At 43.2% G+C, this 24,034-nt stretch overlaps 1 protein-coding gene across 2 annotated transcripts in view; it reads right to left on the bottom strand.

Moving 5' to 3' along the window:
- The window catches only part of asic4a (acid-sensing (proton-gated) ion channel family member 4a), a 64,378-nt gene that overhangs the window by 5,725 nt on the left and 34,619 nt on the right, over positions 1-24,034 (bottom strand). The window contains exons 2-5 of one of the 2 annotated variants that reach the window (XM_058393662.1): positions 23,873-23,968; positions 7,097-7,241; positions 5,181-5,308; positions 4,306-4,459 (exon numbers count right to left, since the gene is read on the bottom strand). In XM_058393662.1, the coding sequence (XP_058249645.1) occupies positions 4,306-4,459; positions 5,181-5,308; positions 7,097-7,241; positions 23,873-23,968 (523 nt within the window). The remainder of the gene's footprint in view (positions 1-4,305; positions 4,460-5,180; positions 5,309-7,096; positions 7,242-23,872; positions 23,969-24,034) is intronic. The other variant, XM_058393663.1, reaches the window with a different exon arrangement.

Below are 24,034 nucleotides of genomic sequence, written 5' to 3'. Positions count from 1 at the left end.
CCTTGTGAGAAGCTTTTTCTTGTGTATCTTCATTTTTTTGTGTTTTTATTCCACTCTGATTCTCGCTTCATTGACTCTGCTCTGTTTTTTAGGGACACTGATGGAGTCAGAACCGCTTCAGGAAACCAGCAACCTTTTACAGGAATGTTAGAAAGAGTAAGAATGATAGTTTTACCTGCCAGATGTGCAGCTAGCAGGTGACTGACATCCAATCAGGAAAAGGATGTCTAACTCCAGAAAACATGGTTAAATGACTGAAAGCTTAAAGTCACCATTTCTCTCCATGCTGGATAATGCTGCACCATTTGAAAGATAAAATAAAACTAAATTGGTAAGATTCCATGTTGTGTGTAAGGAGAGGCTTTTACCGCTGCTGCTAAATCAGGACATCTCTCCATCCTGTGAATGAATGGAATATTAAAGGAGAGTGTAATTAAAAAGAACAAGAGCCATGCTTGGTGGCAGCTCACTACAATGAACATATAAATCACAGAATCTTTCATTTTCAGACTTAATCATAATCATATATCACCTCCAGCCCAGTCCAGCTCCATCACCGTCTGGAGAATGGGCCAAGTAAACGTAGCTGTCAGTAGCTAACACTCTGGAAACAGTCTCAGAGGGAAGGTGGACAGAGAGATAAGACTCACGGCCAGATGCTGTCTGCTTCATGGATGGTAAATATGGATGTGTGTGTGGTAGAGAGAGAGAGAGAGAGAGAGAGAGAGGGGGAGAGATGACTGTGCAATTACTTCCTCTAGTGTCTGGTTCTCATTAGTCATTATTTTCCCTTTTTTCCTTCTTGCAGTTACCTGCTGATTCAGTCAGCCCCCAACCCTCAGCCATCCAACCCCCCTGGTGCTCATATTTAAAAAGTATTTACAAAAAAAATTGATTTCTTCTCCTTGCCAGGTCCTCGCTAACGGCCAGAACTCAACAGTGCGGTGATTAATTAGAGCGGAACCTAATTGTGGCATGTGATACGCATGGCTCTCTAAGCTAATGTTTGGCCAAGACCTCCTTTTTCTCATCCCATTAGGGATAAGATTGATTTGGAGACAAAACAAAAGGACCCCGGTCTCCATTAGACCCGTGGTGGCTCTGAGTTTTGGATACGCTGCACTCATAACTCATGGGCTGAAAGTTCATTAGCAGGACACTTGGATTGAGGACGAGGCTTTTGTCGCACTTCCATCTGAAAGCAGGCAGCCATATTCATTTTCACCCTGAATAGGCATTCAGACCATTCACCTCATCTAGCCATGAAAGAGTAGAAAAGATTAATGGTTACTCGTATAATAATCTGTCGTATAATTATGAGATTATTCTCATCTTTGCTCCTTTATACCGCCGGAGTCTCATTGTGCAGTGTTTCTGAGCTGTTCCTGAGCTCCTCCAGGTCATGATTCTAATGTTTTCTGCTCCATCTGAGTCACATTAAGCTTACTACAGGGGTCATCACCTGGTAGACTGAAACCCTGCTGAATATTTTAGTAGACTTATGGAAGGCTGAAGACCTGCCGCTTCACCAAGCACTCCAATTCGTTCAGTATCAGATACCTTAGAGAACTTCTACCGCTGTGCACTTGAGAGCATCCTAACCAGCTGTATCTCAGTCTGATACGGGAATTGCTCTATGATGGAACTGAAAGCACTACAGAGGCTCATAAAAACCACCCAGTGCATTATTGGGACCTCACTTCCTGCCATTGAGGACGTTCAGAGGAAAGCTCGTAGCATTGTCAAGGACACCTCTCATCCAGCCCATAAACTGTTTACCCTCCTACCCTCTAGAAAGAGGTTCAAGTGCTTTTACCCCACATTGGTCTCCTTATTGAACTCTTCAACCCACTAACTATATATATACACACTATATTGCCAAAAGTATTGGGACACCCCTCCAGATCATTGAGTTCAGGTGTTGTTTTTCAGGTGTTGGACTCAGTCCCTTAGTTCCAGTGAAAGGAACTCTTAATGCTTCAGCTTCATACCAAGACATTTTGGACAATTTCATGCTCTTTGTGGGAACAGTTTGGGGATGACCCCTTCCTGTTCCAACATGACTGCACACCAGTGACCAAAGCAAGGTCCATAAAGACATGGATGAGTGAGTTTGGTGTGGAGGAACTTGACTGTCCTGCACAGAGTCCTGACCTCAACCCCATAGAACACCTTTGGGATGAATTAGAGTGGAGACTGTGAGCCAGACCTTCTCGTCCAACATCAGTGCCTGACCTCACAAATGCGCTTTATGACATTTAATGTCTTTACATTTTGTTGCCTTGTACATATGCGCAATGAAAATAAAGTTGAATCTAATCTAATCTAATCTAATCTAATCTAATCTAATCTAATCTAATCTAAAACAATGCCTTGACTGGTGTGCTTTCTGCTTCCTCTCCCTGCTGTACTAACCCTTTCTCTAATCAGGTTTTAGTTCAGTGCTATTCTTAGTCCCTAGTCGACTAGCATGAGGTTGTTTTTTTTGTTCTACTGCCCAATGCTCTGGATAAGGAATTAGATCAAATAAACATGTGACATTAAAAACAGCTTGGGGTGTATACTCTGTTTCAGTCCTCTGTTTAAATCACATGGATTTATGTCAATCCTTTAGCTGAGCAGACCAGCAGATCTCCTCAGACCAGAGACCAGCTATAGGGTTTTAGAACATCAGGGGTCTGATAGACTTTCATTTAATTTACTCTTTCTGGTTGGATTAGAAAAACTGATCGACGATGGGAACAGAATGTGAGAAGGGGATTAAAGAGTGTTCATTCTCCACAGACATATTGATGTCATATCAGTGAGATGCATCAGACATATCAGTGTCACAACAATGTCCATTATTAAAAGCACTAGAGAAATAAAACTCAACTGAATTGATGGGATATCATGTGTTCTGAGTCTATACCACTATGCAGCTAAATATAACCACTTGAAATGCTCTTTTACACCAGAAACTCATCACTAATGGCTAAAGCATTAAAAGGAAGCTGTTGTTGACACTCACTTGTGTTTGTTAGTCACTTATCCAGCTCTTTGTAAGCGAGGTAGTTTATGTAAATAGACATTCAGAAATGAATCTAATCTACTGCTTCAGCAGAATAAGCTGGAGATAACACATCCATTAAACTGAATCAGATTAGAAGTGAAAGAAATTTAGCTAGGTTGTTTAGGAAAGCCATGAAACCTAATTGAATGGGAAAAGCATCAGAGACTCTAATCGTATAGAAGGTGTGCTGGAGCAAGATCTGAGGGAAATCCATGATAATATCTGTGTAGAATTTCGATTCTGAGTTGAAACTGGTCTAAGTTGTGGTTTGTTATCCAGTTAAAGTGGAGTTGTGTTGATGTTCCAGCATCCAGATGGATGTCGTAAATGCGTTCCATCATTTCTCATGAGGGAACACAGCAGCTGGTGTGAAAGTCTTAAAGGTACGTGCACACTGCTCTCCTCACCACTTGATGTTCACACCACACTCCTAATGGCCTGAAGGTGTTCAAGAACAGATCCGCTCCTTCAGCTAAGAAGATCCACACACTCATTAAGTTCACATCAACCTGAAAACCTTTCTGAGACTTGAACAATTCTTTACTTCCTGTTTTCTAAAATCTTTATTTGACGCAGGAGTAGAATATTAGCATTAGAAAAGTTTTCTCACTGATTCAACAATCTGATTCTGGGTTATTGTTAGATAGAAAAGATGAAAGAAAATACGATAGTGGGCCAGTAACCAGTAAAAGTTACGCAGATTCAATTGCACTTATATATATAAAAGAATGTAAGAAAGTTATATATATACACACACACACACACACTTTATTGCCAAAAGTATTGGGACACCCCTCCAAATCATTGAGTTTCATGCTCTTTGTGGGAACAGTTTGGGGATGACCCCTTCCTGTTCCAACATGACTGCACACCAGTGACCAAAGCAAGGTCCATAAAGACATGGATGAGTGAGTTTGGTGTGGAGGAACTTGACTGGCCTGCACAGAGTCCTGACCTCAACCCCATAGAACACCTTTGGGATGAATTAGAGTGGAGACTGAGAGCCAGACCTTCTCATCCAACATCAGTGCCTGACCTCACAAATGTGCTTCTAGAGGAATGGTCAAAAATTCCCATAAACACACTCCTAAACCTTGTGGAAAGCCTTCCCAGAAGAGTTGAAGCTGTTATAGCTGCAAAGGGGCGGGACAACTCCATATTACATTCATGTGCATGGAAAGGCAGACGTCCCAAAACTTTTGGCAATACACTATATATATAGTGAATGTAAGGGACAGAAAGAGGTTGATTACCAGGCATGTGAACCATGCGGCACTGACACTGCTGCAGAACTAGCTGAGTCTCACAGTGTAAATGACACGCACTGATACTGTAGGAGTCATAACCCGGGATAGAGGGATCAGCTGAGGAGCGACAGTTTCCCCACGGCTGGGGCAGATATGTCAACTACAGAGAGAGAGAGAGAGAGAGAGAGAGGGTAAATACCATTAGATAACACCTTTTATTCTGCTGTAGTAATGAAACCCCACAAGCTCCTACACTACTACAGTTATTATATTTATGATGGACTTTTATTTTTATCAGACCAGTTTAACTGCTCACTGGAAGTGAACTGAAATTGAAGGTGAAGCTCAGTAACTCAAAAACACTCAGCTTTTTAGATAACAGATAACGCAATATAACAATTTTAATGAGAAAATAACCTTATTACCTGTTTTCTAGGTGAAAAGTTCACGAATTAAATCTCACACACCTAATATTAATGTAGACACTGTATACGAATATGTTTACTAAATAAATCTAGCGTAAATGTCTGGGGGAATATTTAAATGTAGTTTAAAGTTAAACCTGCTTCGAGAAGAACTTTCCAGAACCCAGACCAGAACTTTCCCAGATCACATGACTTGAGTATAAAGTTCTGTTTGTAGCCATTTGCAGTCCAAAACTCAAGACTTTATTTATTCACATTCCTGCAGTTCCTTCACACTTCACAGTCTTACTAAGGCTAAAGCTAGTGTGAATTAATGAGAGGAGCAGGTTCATATTAAAACAGAAACAACAAAATGAGATTTTATATAACAGTGGTGTTTAAGGATACTACAAAAACATGGTGGATTCTTCATGTATTACGTGTATTTATATTACGTGTGTAGTGGGTGGTTTGTACCCTTTGCTCCTGACAAGACACGAAGGTCTGGAAACCCGGCGAGACGCCGAAGCCGAGCTGGTGGATGTAAGGCGGCTCATCCTGACTGTGGATCTGCACACGGATCCCTGCCTCTAAAGACGTCTCATCTACACACAGGAGAGGAAGAATATATGGAGAGAGTGTCAGAGAGAAACTGTGTGGATTTCACTTTCAATATATATGAGGCTGAGGTGACAAAAGTGATATTACAAAGGTTCAAAAGTCTGGGCTGACTGCCGAGAACTTATTAATAAGTTGTCAGATCGTATCTCTCAATACTCCAGTACAGCATGTCTTATTGGATAAAAGTTCCACCTAACAAGCTGGGATATGAGTGGAGAAGATCTTCACTGTGATGTAATGTATCAGGATAAATAAAGGCTTCTAGTTTCTAATGCTAACTCTGATATACTAATATCTGCAATAATTCTGATGAGTTCAAAAAAGAAGGAGAAGATAAGAAACATAATGAATTTTCACTAAAACAATCATCATCATCATCATCATCCTCTAAACCCTCTGATCCACCACCATCCTCTAAACTCTCAGCTCCACCATCATCATCATCATCATCCTCTAAACCCTCTGATCCACCACCATCCTCTAAACTCTCAGCTCCACCATCATCATCATCATCCTCTAAACCCTCTGATCCACCACCATCCTCTAAACTCTCAGCTCCACCATCATCATCATCATCATCCTCTAAACCCTCTGATCCACCACCATCCTCTAAACTCTCAGCTCCACCATCATCATCATCATCATCATCCTCTAAACCCTCTGATCCACCACCATCCTCTAAACTCTCAGCTCCACCATCATCATCATCATCATCATCCTCTAAACCCTCTGATCCACCACCATCCTCTAAACTCTCAGCTCCACCATCATCATCATCATCATCATCCTCTAAACCCTCTGATCCACCACCATCCTCTAAACTCTCAGCTCCACCATCATCATCATCATCATCATCATCATCCTCTAAACCCTCTGATCCACCACCATCCTCTAAACTCTCAGCTCCACCATCATCATCATCATCATCATCATCATCATCCTCTAAACCCTCTGATCCACCACCATCCTCTAAACTCTCAGCTCCACCATCATCATCATCATCCTTTGAACCCTCTGCTCCACCATCATCCTCTGAACCCTCTGCTCCACCATCATCCTCTAAACCCTCTGCTCCATCATCATCCTCTAAACCCTCTGCTCCATCATCATCCTCTGAACCCTCTACTCCATCATCATCCTCTGAACCCTCTGCTCCATCATCATCCTCTAAACCCTCTGCTCCATCATCATCCTCTGAACCCTCTGCTCCATCATCATCCTCTGAACCCTCTACTCCATCATCATCCTCTAAACCCTCTGCTCCATCATCATCCTCTGAACCCTCTACTCCATCATCATCCTCTAAACCCTCTGCTCCATCATCATCCTCTGAACCCTCTGCTCCACCATCATCCTCTGAACCCTCTACTCCATCATCATCCTCTGAACCCTCTGCTCCACCATCATCCTCTAAACCCTCTGCTCCATCATCATCCTCTGAACCCTCTGCTCCACCATCATCCTCTGAACCCTCTGCTCCATCATCATCCTCTGAACCCTCTGCTCCATCATCATCCTCTGAACCCTCTGCTCCACCATCATCCTCTGAACCCTCTACTCCATCATCATCCTCTGAACCCTCTGCTCCATCATCATCCTCTGAACCCTCTGCTCCACCATCATCCTCTGAACCCTCTGCTCCATCATCATCCTCTGAACCCTCTGCTCCATCATCATCCTCTGAATCCTCTGCAGTAGACTCAGACTTTTGGACTCCACATTAAATAATAATGTGTGTAAATTAAATATGAATAAGTTCTAAATGTTCTCACTCGTTTCTCTCCAGATGGGCAGATATTCATCCTGCTGGATGTCCAGCATGATCTCCAGGCCATTTCCCATGCCTCCCTGCTTTGTCTTTTTGGATGTAGTTTTATTTCCATTGAATGTGTAGCATTTCCCGTATCTCGTGTAGACCTGTGAAGGGAAAAAAAGAGACAGTAAATATACAGAAGTGTAAATATAAACATAAATAAATATAAGAAACAATATTAACTGGAAATGACCAGGGATTTATATTAACACTGAAACACTGAGCACTGTGTCTCATCCAGCGAGGGACAGAAAAATGCTTTAAAGGTGAACGTGAAGGAAGTGAATTTCTCCTTCCTTCAGTGATCTCATTTTATCATCATTAGAGAGATAAGCGAGTCTTGAAGAGTAAAATTCCTGCTGCTGCTCTAAATTCCTCTACAAACACCAGGACTAATCTGAGCAACAGCCTCCTGGAACCTGACGCTCTTCTCCATTAAACTCGGAGAGCACCTTTATTCCACGCTGTAACGGGGATCTAATCGATTCTGGAGAGAGACACACTTCCACATTCCACCTTAAACCACAGAGCAGAACAAGCCTTTAAAACTCTTCAAGCTCTGTGTTAAAGAGGCAAAGCTTCTGAATGAAGGCTGTTCACTCTACGTGGTGTTTATCTGAAGATTTCTGTCTGAGCTTCACTTCAGAGCTCCTCTGGATCTTCTGCTTCTACATCACAAACTGATTTCTTCTTCAGATGATGGAGATCTGTCAGAGAGTCAGACGATTAAATCTACACCACTCTCAGCTTTTAGACTGGATTTCTTCTTCATTAACTGGAATAAATGAAAGGTTGGAATCAACAGTGACACTTCCAGATATAAACTCCGATATAAAAGCAGGACAGAGGGAAGAAGTGACTTGTGAAGTGGACTTGAAAAGCTGGATATTATCTCTAGAATTCAGCAATTGTAAAGAGATAAAAATAAAAGCCTGGCGTTCTGCTGTTCCCAGCTTTCTGCTAGTGTTAAATTAAAGGTGACGTAAAGAGTGTTATTGAGACGCCGCCTCTCCAAGCTCTGCTCCTCTCTGATACAGACTCCAAGAGTTCAAGACTAAAACACTGACAGCTGAATGACAAAGAAGGAAGGTGACAGAGGAATAAACGGAGAGATGATGACAAACACACACACACAAACACACACACACACAAACACACACACACACTGATCTCAGAAGACTGTGGTGGAATCAAAGCAAAGCATTCTGGGTAAAATGAGTGTTCTGTGACTCAGTGTCACAGCTGGACTGGATAAACATCAACAGCTGCAATTAAGATCAGAGACAAACGGCAAATATCCAGGAGTTTCAGGAGATATTCAGATGAATACACACACAAACACTCCAAATGGTCTGATTACAGCAGAGCTCTGATCAAATCTCTCAGCACTTCCACACCAGAACCTCCAGAAGAACAGAACCGGAATCAAAAATCTCATTTCCACAAGAACGCCCTCACCCCTGATCTACACTCTCACTGAAACACCTTCCTCAACTCTTCTTCAGCCAGTTACAGATTTCTCTATGGAAGAAAAGCCCTCTGCTCTCGGGTTCTACACAGAAGCTGCAAAGATCTTCCCAGATGGAGAAACTGATGAACCCAGAAAGAAGCTACATTTTATTTTCCTCCTAAAACTACAATCAGTCGAGACCAGTCTGGAGTCTTCCTTCTTTAGTTTACACTGGAGCTACAAGGCTAATGAAGCTAACACCTAATAGAAGATGATCTCACCTAAAATATTTAACACAAATGTTCAAGAAGATTATTAAACTCCGTGATCTGGAAATGAAGAGAGAGAGAGAGGGAGAGAGAGAGAGAGAGAGAGAGAGAGAGAGAGAAGTAAACAAACAGTAAAGATGAAATTAAACCCCAGGAAGAAACAAACTCAGACACAGAGCGCCTTTCATGCTCCAGTTCTGCTCTAAACTCCTTCACTATCACTCGGCTGTCTGTCATTAAGCAGTGTGACTTTTTCCCATAATGCCACGGGGCAGAGAGCTGCAAGCTGAGACGCCAGTGCTTTAAATGACGGCTAAATTTTCTCCTGCTACGTCTCACTAAAAATCCTCAGAAGCCCGAGCCTGACTGTGTGGCTTTGTGGAACTGAAGACATGTAGAACTCAGGACTTTATTTTCATCTCAGAGCTGAACTGCTGCTTTAGAACAAAGTTTCTCAATGCTGACTTTTTATTTTAATAGATGATGTTAATTACAGCACGGAAAGTCATGCTATACCTTCTTCATTAACACCAGCTTCTAAAAGATGTCATTATCGCATGTTATGTTGAAATGCTATGCTACACACACACACACACACACACACAGCATTCACTCCAGCTTTCTTCCTGGAGTGATTCCTAAACACATTAGCATCTCATTAGCATAAATCTTCCCAGCTGCATTAATTGGCCTTAATTGCTTTCCATTAGCATTCCACAGGCACCATTTTCCCTCAAACTGCTGCTCCTCACTCTGAGATCTTCAGGGATTCATTTCTACACCTTCATGTGGTAAATGATGGAGCACCTGGTTAATGATGGCCATCTTTCTCCTCCATTATTCCTGATCTCCATACAGTTATGTTCAGCTGATTTGTAAGAGAACATTTGGAATGTTTCAGTAATAATCACCATGTCTTTCTTTTCTACAGAACCCTCAGACATTGTGCAGAGAGGATCTGAAGAGGAACCAGAGAGATGGTGGAATGGTGGTGACAGATGGAGGAATGATGGGAAAGGATGGTGTTGGAGATGCTGGACTGCTGGTGGATATGGTGGAATGGTGGTGGAGATGGTGGGATGATGGTGGTGGAGATGGCAGAGGAAATGGTGGAATGTTTAATAGAGATTGTGGATTAATAGTGAAGATGGCGGTGGAGATGCTGGATTGGTGGTGGAGATGGTGGAAAGGTGGTGGAGGTGTTGGATTAATGGTGGATTGGTGGTGGAGATGGTGGTGGACATGGTGGATTGGTGGTGGAGATGGGGAATGGTGGTGGAGACTGTAGATTGGTGGTGGAGATGGTTGATTAGTGGTGGATATGGTGGATTGATGCTGGATTGGTGGTGGAGATCGTGATGTGGTGGTGGAGATGTTGGATTAGTGGTAGATTGATGGTGGAGATGGTGGGTTGGTGGTGAAAATGGGGAAGGGTGGTGGAGATTGTGGAGTGGTGGTGGAGATGGTGGAGTGGTGTTGAAAACAGTGCTGGGGATGGTTAATAGAGATGGTGGAACAACACAGAAGCAAACATAAAATTAAGAAAGAACTGATCCATAAATGACACACTGCACATCTGATGTAAGAACAGCTGGATGGATTTATGTTTATCTTCAGAAAAACCTGAGACAGAAAATAAAGCAAGCTGGAGAAGAGCAGACGGTGAAGGAATGTGAGGATGATGTCATGGTCACTGCTTCACACTGTTGTGTCCACTGTCCACTGCACTGCAGCTACAAGGTTTACTTTAAATCCCTGATCCATCTCCTCATCTCAGTCATCAATATAAACAGCACTAAGCAAATGCAGCAGAAACATCTGACCACTGAGGAGGGGAAATAAGACATGGACAGAAAGGGGCAGGGTCTAACACAATGCCACTTTATTAGGAACACCTGCAGGCCTGCTGATTCATCCAGGACTTCCAAGTCTACTGCAGCGTTCAGAAATTTCCACAAAAGTCTTATCGCTTAACCTTTTAGGATTAACAGGTTATTTTTCAGGACAAGGTGGACACACCCCTCATAGTGACCAATAAGATGTATCAGAAAGCATGCAGGGCCTCTGATTGGTTGATGTTCAGAAGACTGTAGTGCAGAAGCCACAAGTTAGATTCTCCAGAGTGAAGGAAGGAGGCAGATTACATGCTCATACGGGCAGCTTAAACCTTTTACGAGAGTATGAATTGCTAGGGGTCTCTCTCTCTCACACACACACACACACACACAGACACACACACACACACACACACACAGACACACACACACACAGACAGCGTGACAGCTTCAAGTCTCTGACCTATAGCTGCTCTCATTTCAAATTTCATGCTCCATTTTGTGTGATGGCTGGTGTGTGTGTGTGTATGTGTGTGCATGTGTGTGTGTATGTGTGTGCATGTGTGTGTGTGTGTATGTGTGTGTGTGTGTGTGTATGTGTGTGTGTGTGTGTGTGTGTGTGTGTAAGACCACTTCAGGCCAAAACACTGCCGGTTGTGCGTCTGCCATTAACATCACCAGGGAGAAGGAACAATTTGTGTTTTGGGTTTTCAAAACGTCTCTTCATTCTTTTTCATTTCTCGTTCTGTTTGGAACTGTCGCTTCGTCTGAATTCAAATCAAACGCACAAAAGCACTCTGAACTTTCCTTTTTATTCAGAAATACTAACACACACACACACACACACACAGACACACACACAAACACACACACACACACAGATACACACACACAAACACACACACAGATACACACACACAAACACACACACACAGATACACACACACAAACACACACACACACACAAACACACACACAGATACACACACACACAGATACACACACACACACACTCGCGCGAGTACTCTGAGCATCATTTCAATTTCTCGTCCTGTAAAAAAAGCTTCTAGAATCTTCTTCATTCATTTCCTGCAGCTTCAGGACCAGGTCTCACAGCTCTCAGAATGACACCAGGCTCAGAGAGATGATGAAACTCAGGTCCAGTGATACTGATTAGTTTCTAAAAGACGTCCCACAGTGAGGACAAAATGACTGTCCACATTTAACCTTCAGGACGTTCAGCGTCTCCTCACTGGCTTTAACATTCACAACATGAAGCAGAAGGTTTCCTCCTGAGATGAACACATCTGAGACCTGATGACCTGCTCGCTCCTTTTCACATCAGTTTCTCTCTCAATATCATGAATTATGGTTTCAAATGTAAAGTGGAGTTAGAAAGAATTCAGAGCATTTGACTTCCACACTTTATCATGTTGTGGATTTGATTTTGATAAATGTATGATTTTCACCCATTGATCTAATCATCTGTAATGATTTTGATTGTTTTTTTTAATCTGTCCTATGATGGAAATAAAAATGTAAAACTAGAATATAAAATATAAGAAATACACTAGAAGACAGGAATCTAAAATAAAAAATAATATCAAGTATAAAAGAATATAAGAATGTAATACAAAATATAATATAAAATAAATCATTATACAATATATAAAAAAATTAAAGAAATAAAAATAAAATAAAATAAAAAATAAAATTGGGTGCATCCTGTTTTGCTTTAATTATCCATGAGATGCATATAGAACTGTACTGGTGTCCACCTGATGCAATTTGAATGAAGTGGACATCATTTGGAAAAGTCACATCTGTATCTACATTTTAAGCCAAAAACCTGAGGATCTCCATGGAGAGATTGTTTTAAAACAATCAAGACAAGAATATTGAAACAACTTTGAAGGCTTGGAATGCTCCCAGGACCTGAAATGGTGAAGGCTCTGGGTTGTTGGTTGGAGGATTGGGGTTCAAGCCCCAGCACCACTGCTCCACTGTTGGGCAGCTGAGCAAAGCCCTTAACCCTCCCTGCTCCAGGGGGCGCTGTATCATAGCAGCCCCTGAGCTCTGACCCCAACATCCTCAGCTGGGATACGTGATGATAAGAATTCCACTGTGATGGAATGTACAGTATGTGTGGTGATAATAAAGACTTCTTAACCTTAGTTCTTCACAACCTAGAACCTTCCTAGAGATGGCTGTCTGGCTGATTTGGACATGGACTTGGACACTACAAGAGGTGTAAATGTTCTGTGAAGAGAACGGAGAACCTGTTGGATGGAAATCCATCACTGCAGCACTCCTGCAATGATGGACTGGCAAAATATTCTCAGGTCTGATCAAACAAATATTTCAGTCCTTGAGCAGAACAGCAAGGGCTTTGTCTGGAGAAAAACGGGTACTAGACATCACCTGGTTAACACCATCCCTACCCTGAAGCATGGTGGTGGCAGCATGAAGCTGTGAGGTGAGGCTCAGTGACAGAGACTGGGACACAAACTCAGACTGGAGCAAGAGTTCAGCTTTGAACATGACAGTGATGTTAAACCTACAGCACAAACATGACTGGAGAAACTTCAGGGCAAGTCTCAGCATGTCAGTGAGTGAAGACTAGGCTTAAACCCCATCTGTGAAGAGAGCTGAAACTGGCAGCTCACAGACTCTCACTATCTGATCTGAGAGGATCTGCCCTGAAGAAAGGAACTTTCTGAATCCACTGAAGATGAGAAGAATCACAACTAAAGCTGAATAACTCGCTAACGTGACATGTTAATGACATTTTAATTATGTAAATATATTTTAGAGGAAAACCTGGTGTTTTAATTAAGCGGTCTCTCTGTTTATAAACTCCGCCCATCACTCACAGCTGTCACTCATCAGATCAGATGCTCCCGCTGCCATGTGGCAATCAGATAATTAACAAGAAGAAGACTATACTGAAGAGCTGATAAACAGATATTTTTATTGAAATTAAATAAATCAGGGCAGATTTTATTCAACAGCAAACATTCTTCAGTAGGAAGATAAGTAGAATAGCTGAAGAGCATTTACTGTGATACATGAACCATGAACTACATCAGGAATAAAGAAATGATAAAGAATAAAAAAATATGTTGGATTGGTGGTGGAGATGGTGGATTGGTGGTGGAGATGGGCAGGAGATGGTGGTGGAGATGGTGGATTAGTGGTGGAGATGGTGGCAGAGATGGTTGCATGTTGGTGGAGATGGTGGATTGGTGATGGAAATGGTGGATTAGTGGTGGTGAAGATTGTGGATTAGTGGTGGAGATGATAGTGATGGAGATAGTAGATTGGTGGTGGAGATGATGGTAGAGGTGGTGGAGATGATAGTGATGGAGATAGTAGATTGGTGGTGGAGATGATGGTAGAGGTGGTCGAGATGATAGTGATGGAGATAGTAGATTGGTGGTGGAGATGATGGTAGAGGTGGTGGAGATGATAGTGATGGAGATAGTAGATTGGTGGTGGAGATGATGGTAGAGGTGGTGGAGATGATAGTGATGGAGATAGTAGATTGGTGGTGGAGATGATGGTAGAGGTGGTGGAGATGATAGTGATGGAGATAGTAGATTGGTGGTGGAGATGATGGTAGAGGTGGTGGATTGGTGGTGGAGATAGTTGATTAATGGTGGAGATGGTGGATTAATGGTGGAGATGGTGGTGGAGATCCTTAAATAACACACTGAACATCTGTAGTAACTTTTCATATTAATATCTTGAAAGAAAGTAATTCTTAAACAAGCCCAAAAATGGAAACAGAAAAAACTAAAGCATTCAATGAGCCCAAAAGTTTTGGCACCCTATAAAAGGAGGACGAGTCACACTGCAATGGCCGAGATGCGTTACTAGAAGATTAGAAGATGCTCTTGACTGTTCAGTCATCATGTTGCTTTTTGTTTGTTTTCATCTCTCTGTAAGCTTCATGGAGTTTTCTGAGCATGGCTTCAGGTACAATGTTCTGCAGAACTCTCACACAGATGTTAATAAATATTTGGAGTGACAGTTCTTCGTCTTTAAAGTGCATCAGTAGCCTCAGGTAGACTTGTGCAGTTTTAGAAGGAGGTTCACTCTGAACATCAGGGAGAATCTGCCACGGGTCTTCTGGAGATGATGACCTTCAGTTTACCTTCAGGTAATCCCTGACAGCTACAGCATGGTTTAGTCTGAGAAGTGGTCTGAGATCTTCCCTTCATTCATTCTGAAACACTTCATTTTATCTGGAAAATATCAGCTCTTTTACTTTCAGGTGTTTAAGATAAAACGTGTGTCCAGAGATAGAAACAAAAGAACTGAAGATTGAACACGTTTCCCTAAAAGTGTAAGAGCTTTTCTTTTAGTTAAAAAACAATAAGAACTGACTCTGACTCTGAGGAGCTGAACTGACGCTGACTCTGAGGAGCTGCACTGACTCTGACTCTGTGGAGCTGAACTGACTGACTCTGTGGAGCTGAACTGACTCTGTGGAGCTGCACTGACTCTGTGGAGCTGCACTGACTCTGTGGAGCTGCACTGACTCTGTGGAGCTACTCTGACTGACTCTGAGGAGCTGCTCTGACTCTGTGGAGCTGCACTGACTCTGTGGAGCTGAACTGACTGACTCTGTGGAGCTGCACTGACTCTGACTCTGTGGAGCTGCACTGACTCTGTGGAGCTACTCTGACTCTGACTCTGAGGAGCTGCTCTGACTCTGTGGAGCTGCACTGACTCTGACTCTGTGAAGCTGCACTGACTCTGGCTGGTAATCAGGAGGTAATGAAAGCATTTCAGAAGGATGATTGCAGTCATTAGTGCTGAATGAAACAATGTGTGTTGTGGAACAATTAATCTCTGAACTAATCCAATTCTCCTCACACACACACACACACACACACACACACACACACACACACATACACACACACACACACACACACACACATACACACACACACATACACACACACATACACAAACACACACAAACACACACACACACACACACAGTGATCTCTGGTGTCCAAACAGACACATAAATAAAAGCTCCCAGTTTAATCTGGAGGACGCTGCTGGACCATTCCTCCTCAGGGGCGTGTCCCATCTCATCATCACACGCTACACAACAACAACTTCACACATCCTTACACACGTCCTCACTGTCATTACACACGTCCTCACACGTGTCCTCACTGTCATTACACACGTCCTCACTGTCATTACACACGTCCTCACACGTGTCCTCACTGTCATTACACACGTCCTCACACACGTCCTCACTGTCATTACACACATCCTCACACGTGTCCTCACTGTCATTACACACATCCTCACACGTGCCCTCACTGTCATTACACACATCCTCACACGTGTCCTCACTGTCATTACACACGTCCTCACTGTCATTACACACATCCTCACACGTGTCCTCACTGTCATTACACACGTCCTCACACGTCCTCACTGTCATTACACACATCCTCACACACGTCCTCACTGTCATTACACACGTCCTCACATGTGTCCTCACTGTCATTACACACGTCCTCACACACGTCCTCACTGTCATTACACACATCCTCACACGTGTCCTCACTGTCATTACACACGTCCTCACACACGTCCTCACTGTCATTACACACATCCTCACACACGTCCTCACTGTCATTACACACATCCTCACACGTGTCCTCACTGTCATTACACACGTCCTCACACACGTCCTCACTGTCATTACACACGTCCTCACACGTGTCCTCACTGTCATTACACACGTCCTCACACGTGTCCTCACTGTCATTAAACACGTCCTCACACGTGTCCTCACTGTCATTACACACGTCCTCACACGTGTCCTCACTGTCATTACACACGCCCTCACACGTGTCCTCACTGTCGTTACACACGTCCTCACACGTGTCCTCACTGTCGTTACACACGCCCTCACACGTGTCCTCACTGTCGTTACACACGCCCTCACACGTGTCCTCACTGTCGTTACACACGCCCTCACACGTGTCCTCACTGTCATTACACACGTCCTCACACGTGTCCTCACTGTCATTACACACGCCCTCACACGTGTCCTCACTGTCGTTACACACGTCCTCACACGTGTCCTCACTGTCATTACACACGCCCTCACACGTGTCCTCACTGTCATTACACACGCCCTCACACGTGTCCTCACTGTTGTTACACACGTCCTCACACGTGTCCTCACTGTTGTTACACATGCCCTCACACGTGTCCTCACTGTCGTTACACATGCCCTCACACGTGTCCTCACTGTCATTACACACATCCTCACACGTGTCCTCACTGTTACTACACACGTCCTCACACATGTCCTCATTGTCATTACACATGCCCTCACACGTGTCCTCACTGTCGTTACACATGCCCTCACACGTGTCCTCACTGTCATTACACACATCCTCACACGTGTCCTCACTGTTACTACACACGTCCTCACACATGTCCTCATTGTCATTACACATGCCCTCACACGTGTCCTCACTGTCGTTACACATGCCCTCACACGTGTCCTCACTGTCATTACACGTCCTCACACGTGTCCTCACTGTCATTACACACGTCCTCACACGTGTCCTCACTGTTATTACACACATCCTCACACATGTCCTCATTGTCATTACACATGTCCTCACACTTGTCCTCACTGTCGTTACACACGTCCTCGTGCTGACATGTGTCCTCACTGTCATTACACACGTCCTCACGTGTCCTCACTGTCATTACACATGTCCTCACACGTGTCCTCACTGTTGTTACACACGTCCTCACGCTGACACGTGTCCTCACTGTCATTACACACATCCTCACACGTGTCCTCAAAGTCAATACACACGTCCTTACACTGACACGTGATCTCACTGTTGTTACACACGTCCTCACGCTGACACGTGTCCTCACTGTCATTACACACATCCTCACACGTGTCCTCAAAGTCAATACACACGTCCTCACACATGTCCTCACAGTCAATACACACGTCCTTACACTGACACATGTCCTCACTGTCGTTACACACGTCCTCAAACGTGCCCCCACTGTCATTACACACGTCCTCACACTGACACGTGTCCTCACTGTCATTACACACGTCCTCAAATGTGTCCCCACTGTCATTACACACGTCCTCACACTGACACGTGTCCTCACTGTCAATACACGCATCCTCACACGTGTCCTCACTGTCATTACATACATCCTTACACTGACATGTGTCCTCACTGTCAATACACACGTCCTCACACTGACACGTGTCCTCACTATCAATACACACATCCTCACACTGACACGTGTCCTCACACTGACACGTGTCCTCACAGTCAATACACACGTCCTCACACTGACACGTGTGTAACTGAGAATTTCTCTGCATGTAAGGGTCATTTTTTAAAGAATGATATCAGAAAGATCCGCACAATTCCCTCAGTCCTGAGTAAAGATCCTTAAGAATGCAGTTGTCTTGAGCACAAGCACATAAAAAGTGTCTACATTTACGCTCATAGTGCTAATAACATTCTTATGAACGCTAAGAAACCGGCTCTCACTTATTACTATATAGCTGGGATGTACACGCTGAAACACGTAGGACGAGCTGAGACGTGGTGTGTGATGACAGGCTGACACACCTGACAATAAACTAACACACCGGATCCCTCCTGAGTGCTGGGTGTTTTATAGCACGGGGTAAATGTGTGAATTGACTCAGATGTTCACACAAGCAGCTGCAGCACTGAAGATCTTCTCCTGAGTGGAAGTAAACACAGTGGAGCCATGAAGCAGCAGAAAAACTGCACAATGACAACACAGTGCTGTTCAGAAGGAATAAGTTTCCAGGCGTGTGTGTATGTGTGTGTGTGTGTGTGTATGTGTGTGTAGGTGTGTGTGTGTGTGTGTGTGTGTATTGATTCTAATTGATTTACACAGGATAAGTGATCTCAGAAATGGGCGTCTTCCTCGTCACATCTCATTTGAATACACATATGTTGATTCGATATTAATTTATTAAGTGCTTGTTGAAAGCCTCTTGGTGGTCCAGCAGCAGGATCCTGCACACTTATTACGGTGGCCTGGGTTCGATTCCCGGGCAGTGCGCTAACTCAGCCGCTGAAGAGTTAACCCTCGGTGCCGGTCCCAAACCCAGGTTAAATGGGAGGGTTGCATCAGGAAGGAAGAGGGAGCAGCCGGAAGAAGAAGAAGTGTTTGTTGAAAGGGGGTGTGGCCACATTGGCTCTCTGACCCATCCTTATAAAGATGGTGTATATTTATTTGCTGTGTCATAAACTCTTTTGGTTTCAGCGAGATAGAAAGCGATAGAAAAGTGTGAGTGCTTCCTGGAGTATCTTTATAGAAGCCTAAACCCTCTTTTCCTGTAGGATACATCGTGATCTCTACCAACACCTCGGAGCACATCACCTGGAGTTATTTCTACTGTTTACTTTATAGAATGGAAAATACACAGGAAGCTTTTAATCCAGAAGTGTGAACACACCACCTGTAAAACAGGACAGATCTGGACACCACCTGTAAAACAGGACAGATCTGGACACCACCTGTAAAACAGGACAGATCTGGACACCACCTGTAAAACAGGACAGATCTGGACTTGACTAAAATGCCAAAGATGTCCTGATAATAATTCTGCTATAACAGTGTAAAATAAATCCAATCTTTAGGACCAAAAAGAGCGGTAGGTTTCGGACTCATATAGACTTTAATGCTTTAATCTCAGAGCTTCAGTCTTTACCACATCCCCTGATTACTGTGTTCCTGCCTCTGACTTCCTCCAGTTGCTGCCTCTGAGCCTCAGACGTAAAACTCTGACTCTTTTCCACACCAGCAGCCTGATGGTTGTCTGAAGACCTACGTCTTCACCAGGAGCTAACAAGTTAACCGTTACACTGTGAGGCTTTAATCATGCAATCAGTATTCAGAATGTTCCAGAATAACACTACACTATTAATTAATACCATCATCCCTTTGAAGTCAGCATGAGGAGATCTGAGGAGAAATCATCTTAATCAGCGGTATCTCTTATCTCATGGATTATATTTTTATGGATGAAATAAAAATGAGCGGTCTCTTTAAGCTGAGCAGATGAATGCTTGGTCAGATCTTTCAAACCCTAGGGTCATTTTCAGTAGAGGATCAATGGCCCCAGATTGTGTTCAGGAGTAAAGGCTTGTGTGTGAAGATGGAGGCATTAGCTACATGCTGGAGATGTTAATGTTTTGAATGGGGAACTGAGAGAGTCATCTTCAGCATCTTCCGCATGAACAGCATGAACACATGATATTCTCGAAGACTCATGAAGTCGCTACGGGCTTCAGACGTCCTTCTGGGTTTTTCTTTCTGGCTTGTCGTGTGGATGAAGAGATGATCTCGGCCCTGTAAGTGTCAGCTCTGGGATTTGGTCAGATTTATGCAGCTAAAGTTTTACACCTTAGTAATCGTCAGTGTTTGTGTCCCCAGAAAGAGAACAAGAAATCGATATCAAGGGCATAAACAGCTGAAAGCGCCATCTGTTCTGCTTCATCACTGACACTTTCCCCACCATCAACCCTGCAATTGTACACCATCTCTCAGAGGAGTTCCACTGCTCTCTTCATCTGAATTCACCACATCCACCTGACCACGTGGGGGGGGGGTCTGTGTGTGTGTGAGAGAGAGAGAGAGAGAGAGAGAGAGAGAGAGTCTGTGTGTGTGTGTGAGAGAGAGAGAGAGTCTGTGGGTGTGAGAGAGAGAGAGAGAGAGAGAGAGAGAGTCTGTGTGTGTGTGAGAGAGAGAGAGAGAGAGAGAGAGAGAGAGAGAGAGAGAGTCTGTGTGTGAGAGAGAGAGAGAGAGAGAGAGAGTCTGTGTGTGTGTGTGAGAGAGAGAGAGAGAGAGAGAGAGTCTGTGTGTGTGAGAGAGAGAGAGAGAGAGAGAGAGAGTCTGTGTGTGTGTGAGAGAGAGAGAGAGAGAGAGAGGGAGAGAGAGAGAGAGTCTGTGTGTGTTAGAGAGAGAGAGAGAGCGAGAGAGAGAGAGAGAGAGAGAGAGAGTCTGTGTGTGTTAGAGAGAGAGAGAGAGCGAGAGAGAGAGAGAGAGTCTGTGTGTGTGTGAGAGAGAGAGAGTCTGTGTGTGTGTGAGAGAGAGAGAGAGTCTGTGTGTGTGTGAGAGAAAGAGAGAGAGAGAGTCTGTGTGTGTGTGTGAGAGAGAGAGAGAGAGAGTCTGTGTGTGTGTCAGAGAGAGAGAGAGTCTGTGTGTGAAAGAGAGAGAGAGAGAGAGAGAGAGTCTGTGTGTGAAAGAGAGAGAGAGAGAGAGAGAGAGAGAGTCTGTGTGTTCAGGCTCTCCTTCTTTATCCTCTCATTACTCTGCTGTTCCTTCAGCACTGAATCACGACAGGAAGAAAAAAAATCACTGTTATAAAAGAGAAGAGTTCCTAAACTGGAGCCCAGAGGAACACCAGGCTGAAGACCAGTTAGTCCAGTTTACTGAGAAGATCTGAGGCCTGAGGAGGGAATTAAACCCTGAGTCCCATCTCACAGCTTCATAACCACACTGAGAGAACAGCAGGAGATCAGATCACTCAAAATCACACGCCTTATTAAAATAAAAACATTCTCATAAAGACTTTTACATCCAGGAGGATGAAGATTATAGCTGCACTACAAAATATAACAGAAATAGAAATCTAAAATATAAAGATGCATAAAATTATTTTGTTATAAAAAAAGAAAAATATTTATTTGTAAATAAAGTAATTTAATAGTATTATTTAATGTTATCAATAATAATAATAAATTATTATTATTTAAGACTGCTTAAGAATTTGTTTTTATATTTTTTATATAATAACTTTAATAATAATTAGTGGGGAGGAGAAGGAGGAGGATGAAGAAGAAGAGGAGGAGAAGGAGGAGGAGAAGGAAAAGGAAGAAGAGGAGGAGGAGAAGGAAGAGAAGGTGGAGGTGTAAGAGGAGGAGAAGGTAGAGGAAGAGGAGGAGGAGGAAAAGGGGGAGGAGGAGGAGGAGGAGGAGGAAGAGAAGGAAAAGGAGGAGGAGGAAAAGGGGGAGAAGGAGGAGAAGGAAGAGAAGGAGGAGGTGGAAGAGGAGGAGAAGGAAGAGGAGAATGAGGAGGAGGAGGAAAAGGGGGAGGAGGAGGAGAAGGAAAAGGAGGAGAAGGAGAAGGAGGAAGAGAGAAGGCATGTAATTAAATTTAAAAACCCCAAACCTTAGCGAGATCAAAAAAAAACGACAAGCCTGTATTCAAGACCCCAGTCATGAGTTGTGCTCAGAGGAGTGTGTGTGTGTGTGTGTGTGTGTGTGTGTGTGTGTGAGAGAGATCACAAATCCAAACTCCCTCCATCAGTCCGGTTACAGAAGACACGATCTCTCTCTACTTCCCATCAGCCGGGGATTCTCTCCATCAGCCGGGGATTTGAGGGAAACTTCACACCGACTCACGGATAACGCTTTCCCTCTCAGAGATGGAAACTCATTTCAAGGCTGAGTCCGCTTCAATTTTCTGGATCAGTGACATGTTTTAGGCGACTTGGACACTAGTGCCCTTATCACGCCTACCTACAGGAGGGAGGGGACACTGACGCTCTGTGCTAATGCTCTGTGCTAACGCTCTGTGCTAACCGTCATGCTAGGAACAATCTAAAAATCATGATGACATCAGGGATGTGCTTCTGACTCGCTTTCACTCCAGCAGGTTATATTTCCAAGCTAATTAGCAGAAGACGTTATTGATGGTTTTCCAGCAAAAGAAAGAGAGGAAAGAGAAAAACAAAACACTCACAGAACATCAAGAGTTTCAGCTTTTTAACCTTTCTGTAAAAGGTTTTTTACAATAAATCTCCAGTGACTGTCTGTAGAATCAGTTCATTTCTCTGGGGGGGGGTATAGAGAGAGAGAGAGAGAGAGTGTGTGTGTGTGTGTGTGTGTGTGTTCATTCTCCGACTAATAAAAATCAGATTAATTTGTCACACAGAAGAGTTCAGGAGAGTCTGAGATCATCTAGACTTCTAACCCCCCCCCCCATCATCCTGACTCATGTAATAACGTACTAGAGGGAAAAAAAGTATGTTGTTAATTAAAGTGTTGATGATGTGGAGCATAATCTTTTAGGTATTTACATAAAACACTGAGATTTTAAATTGTGAGAATCTGTGTGTGTGTGTGTGTGTGTGTGTGTGTTAAACTCTCTCAGGTGTTAAAGGCTGCAGGATGTTAGCGAGTGTTAGCAATGGCGGAGCTTCAGCAGCAGATGTGTGTTATAAAGAGAACAGCAGTCTGGGGATCTGGAGACGGAGAACGCTTCGGTTCCACTCACATCACTGCTGAGGAGCCGAGTGAATCCCACTGAAATAACACACACGGCTGTAAGGACTCAAATATCACTAATATTTTATTATGAAATAAATAAAGAGTAATAAGATGAATGTATGCTCTTTATCTGTACACAAAGATATCACGGGTTTATTTCAGAGAGAAGCTAACGTGGGCAGAAACAACAATTAAATTAATTAAATGAATGTTAGAATTTTTTGTAAATATAAAACTTAACATAAAATACTTTTTTCATGTTTTTCCTTAGTAAAAATGACTAAAGCTGTGAAATTCAGGTGGTAGCTTCAATTTTATCGTTACATTTTGTTACACGGTTATTAACGTGTTAGTACAGTGTAACTAATGCTACATAACTGAAAGATTTTTTTTCAATACAATTTGGATTAAAATATCAGTTTAAACTGAAGCTTTTAATAATGTTAATGAAAGGTTCAGGTTCAGAGCGAATCTCTCCTGAGGCTCTGGTGGTGTGATGTAAACTCACACTTTTTTTTATCTATCTTAATGGAACGGGTGTAGAATGAGTCGCATGGTTAATAACCATCATAATAAAACATCAGAGCTGCTGATTAACCTGGAGGAAGTCTCTCTGATCGCAACAGAAAACATTAACGCAGTGTGTGCTGCTCGTTTGGGGTGGAGTGCCTGAGGTCAGGGTTCAAAGTGTTAGAAAGTGTCTGATCAGAGAAGGAGAACAAAAACAAACAAACAAATAAACAAGAGAGCGCATGCTAATTAGCATCAGAGTTCATTTGATTTGTTAAGAGTTCATTTTTGGTGCTGATACTAATGCTACCTATGTATTAGCCTCACCCTCAGATGCCATGCCCACAACACCGCTGGCTGATCGTCATCTGTCATCTGACTGCTGTGGAGTCCAGACTTTCTGCCTTCAGTCTGAATCTCTGGCTAGATGAGACAAGTGGAACAAAAACCAACTACAATTTTATTCCATATTAACAAACTCCAAACAGT

This window comes from Hemibagrus wyckioides, linkage group LG06, assembly GCF_019097595.1.
Source record: "Hemibagrus wyckioides isolate EC202008001 linkage group LG06, SWU_Hwy_1.0, whole genome shotgun sequence".
NCBI classification, from domain to species: Eukaryota; Metazoa; Chordata; class Actinopteri; order Siluriformes; family Bagridae; genus Hemibagrus; species Hemibagrus wyckioides.
This window is presented reverse-complemented; position numbering and strand designations above follow the sequence as displayed.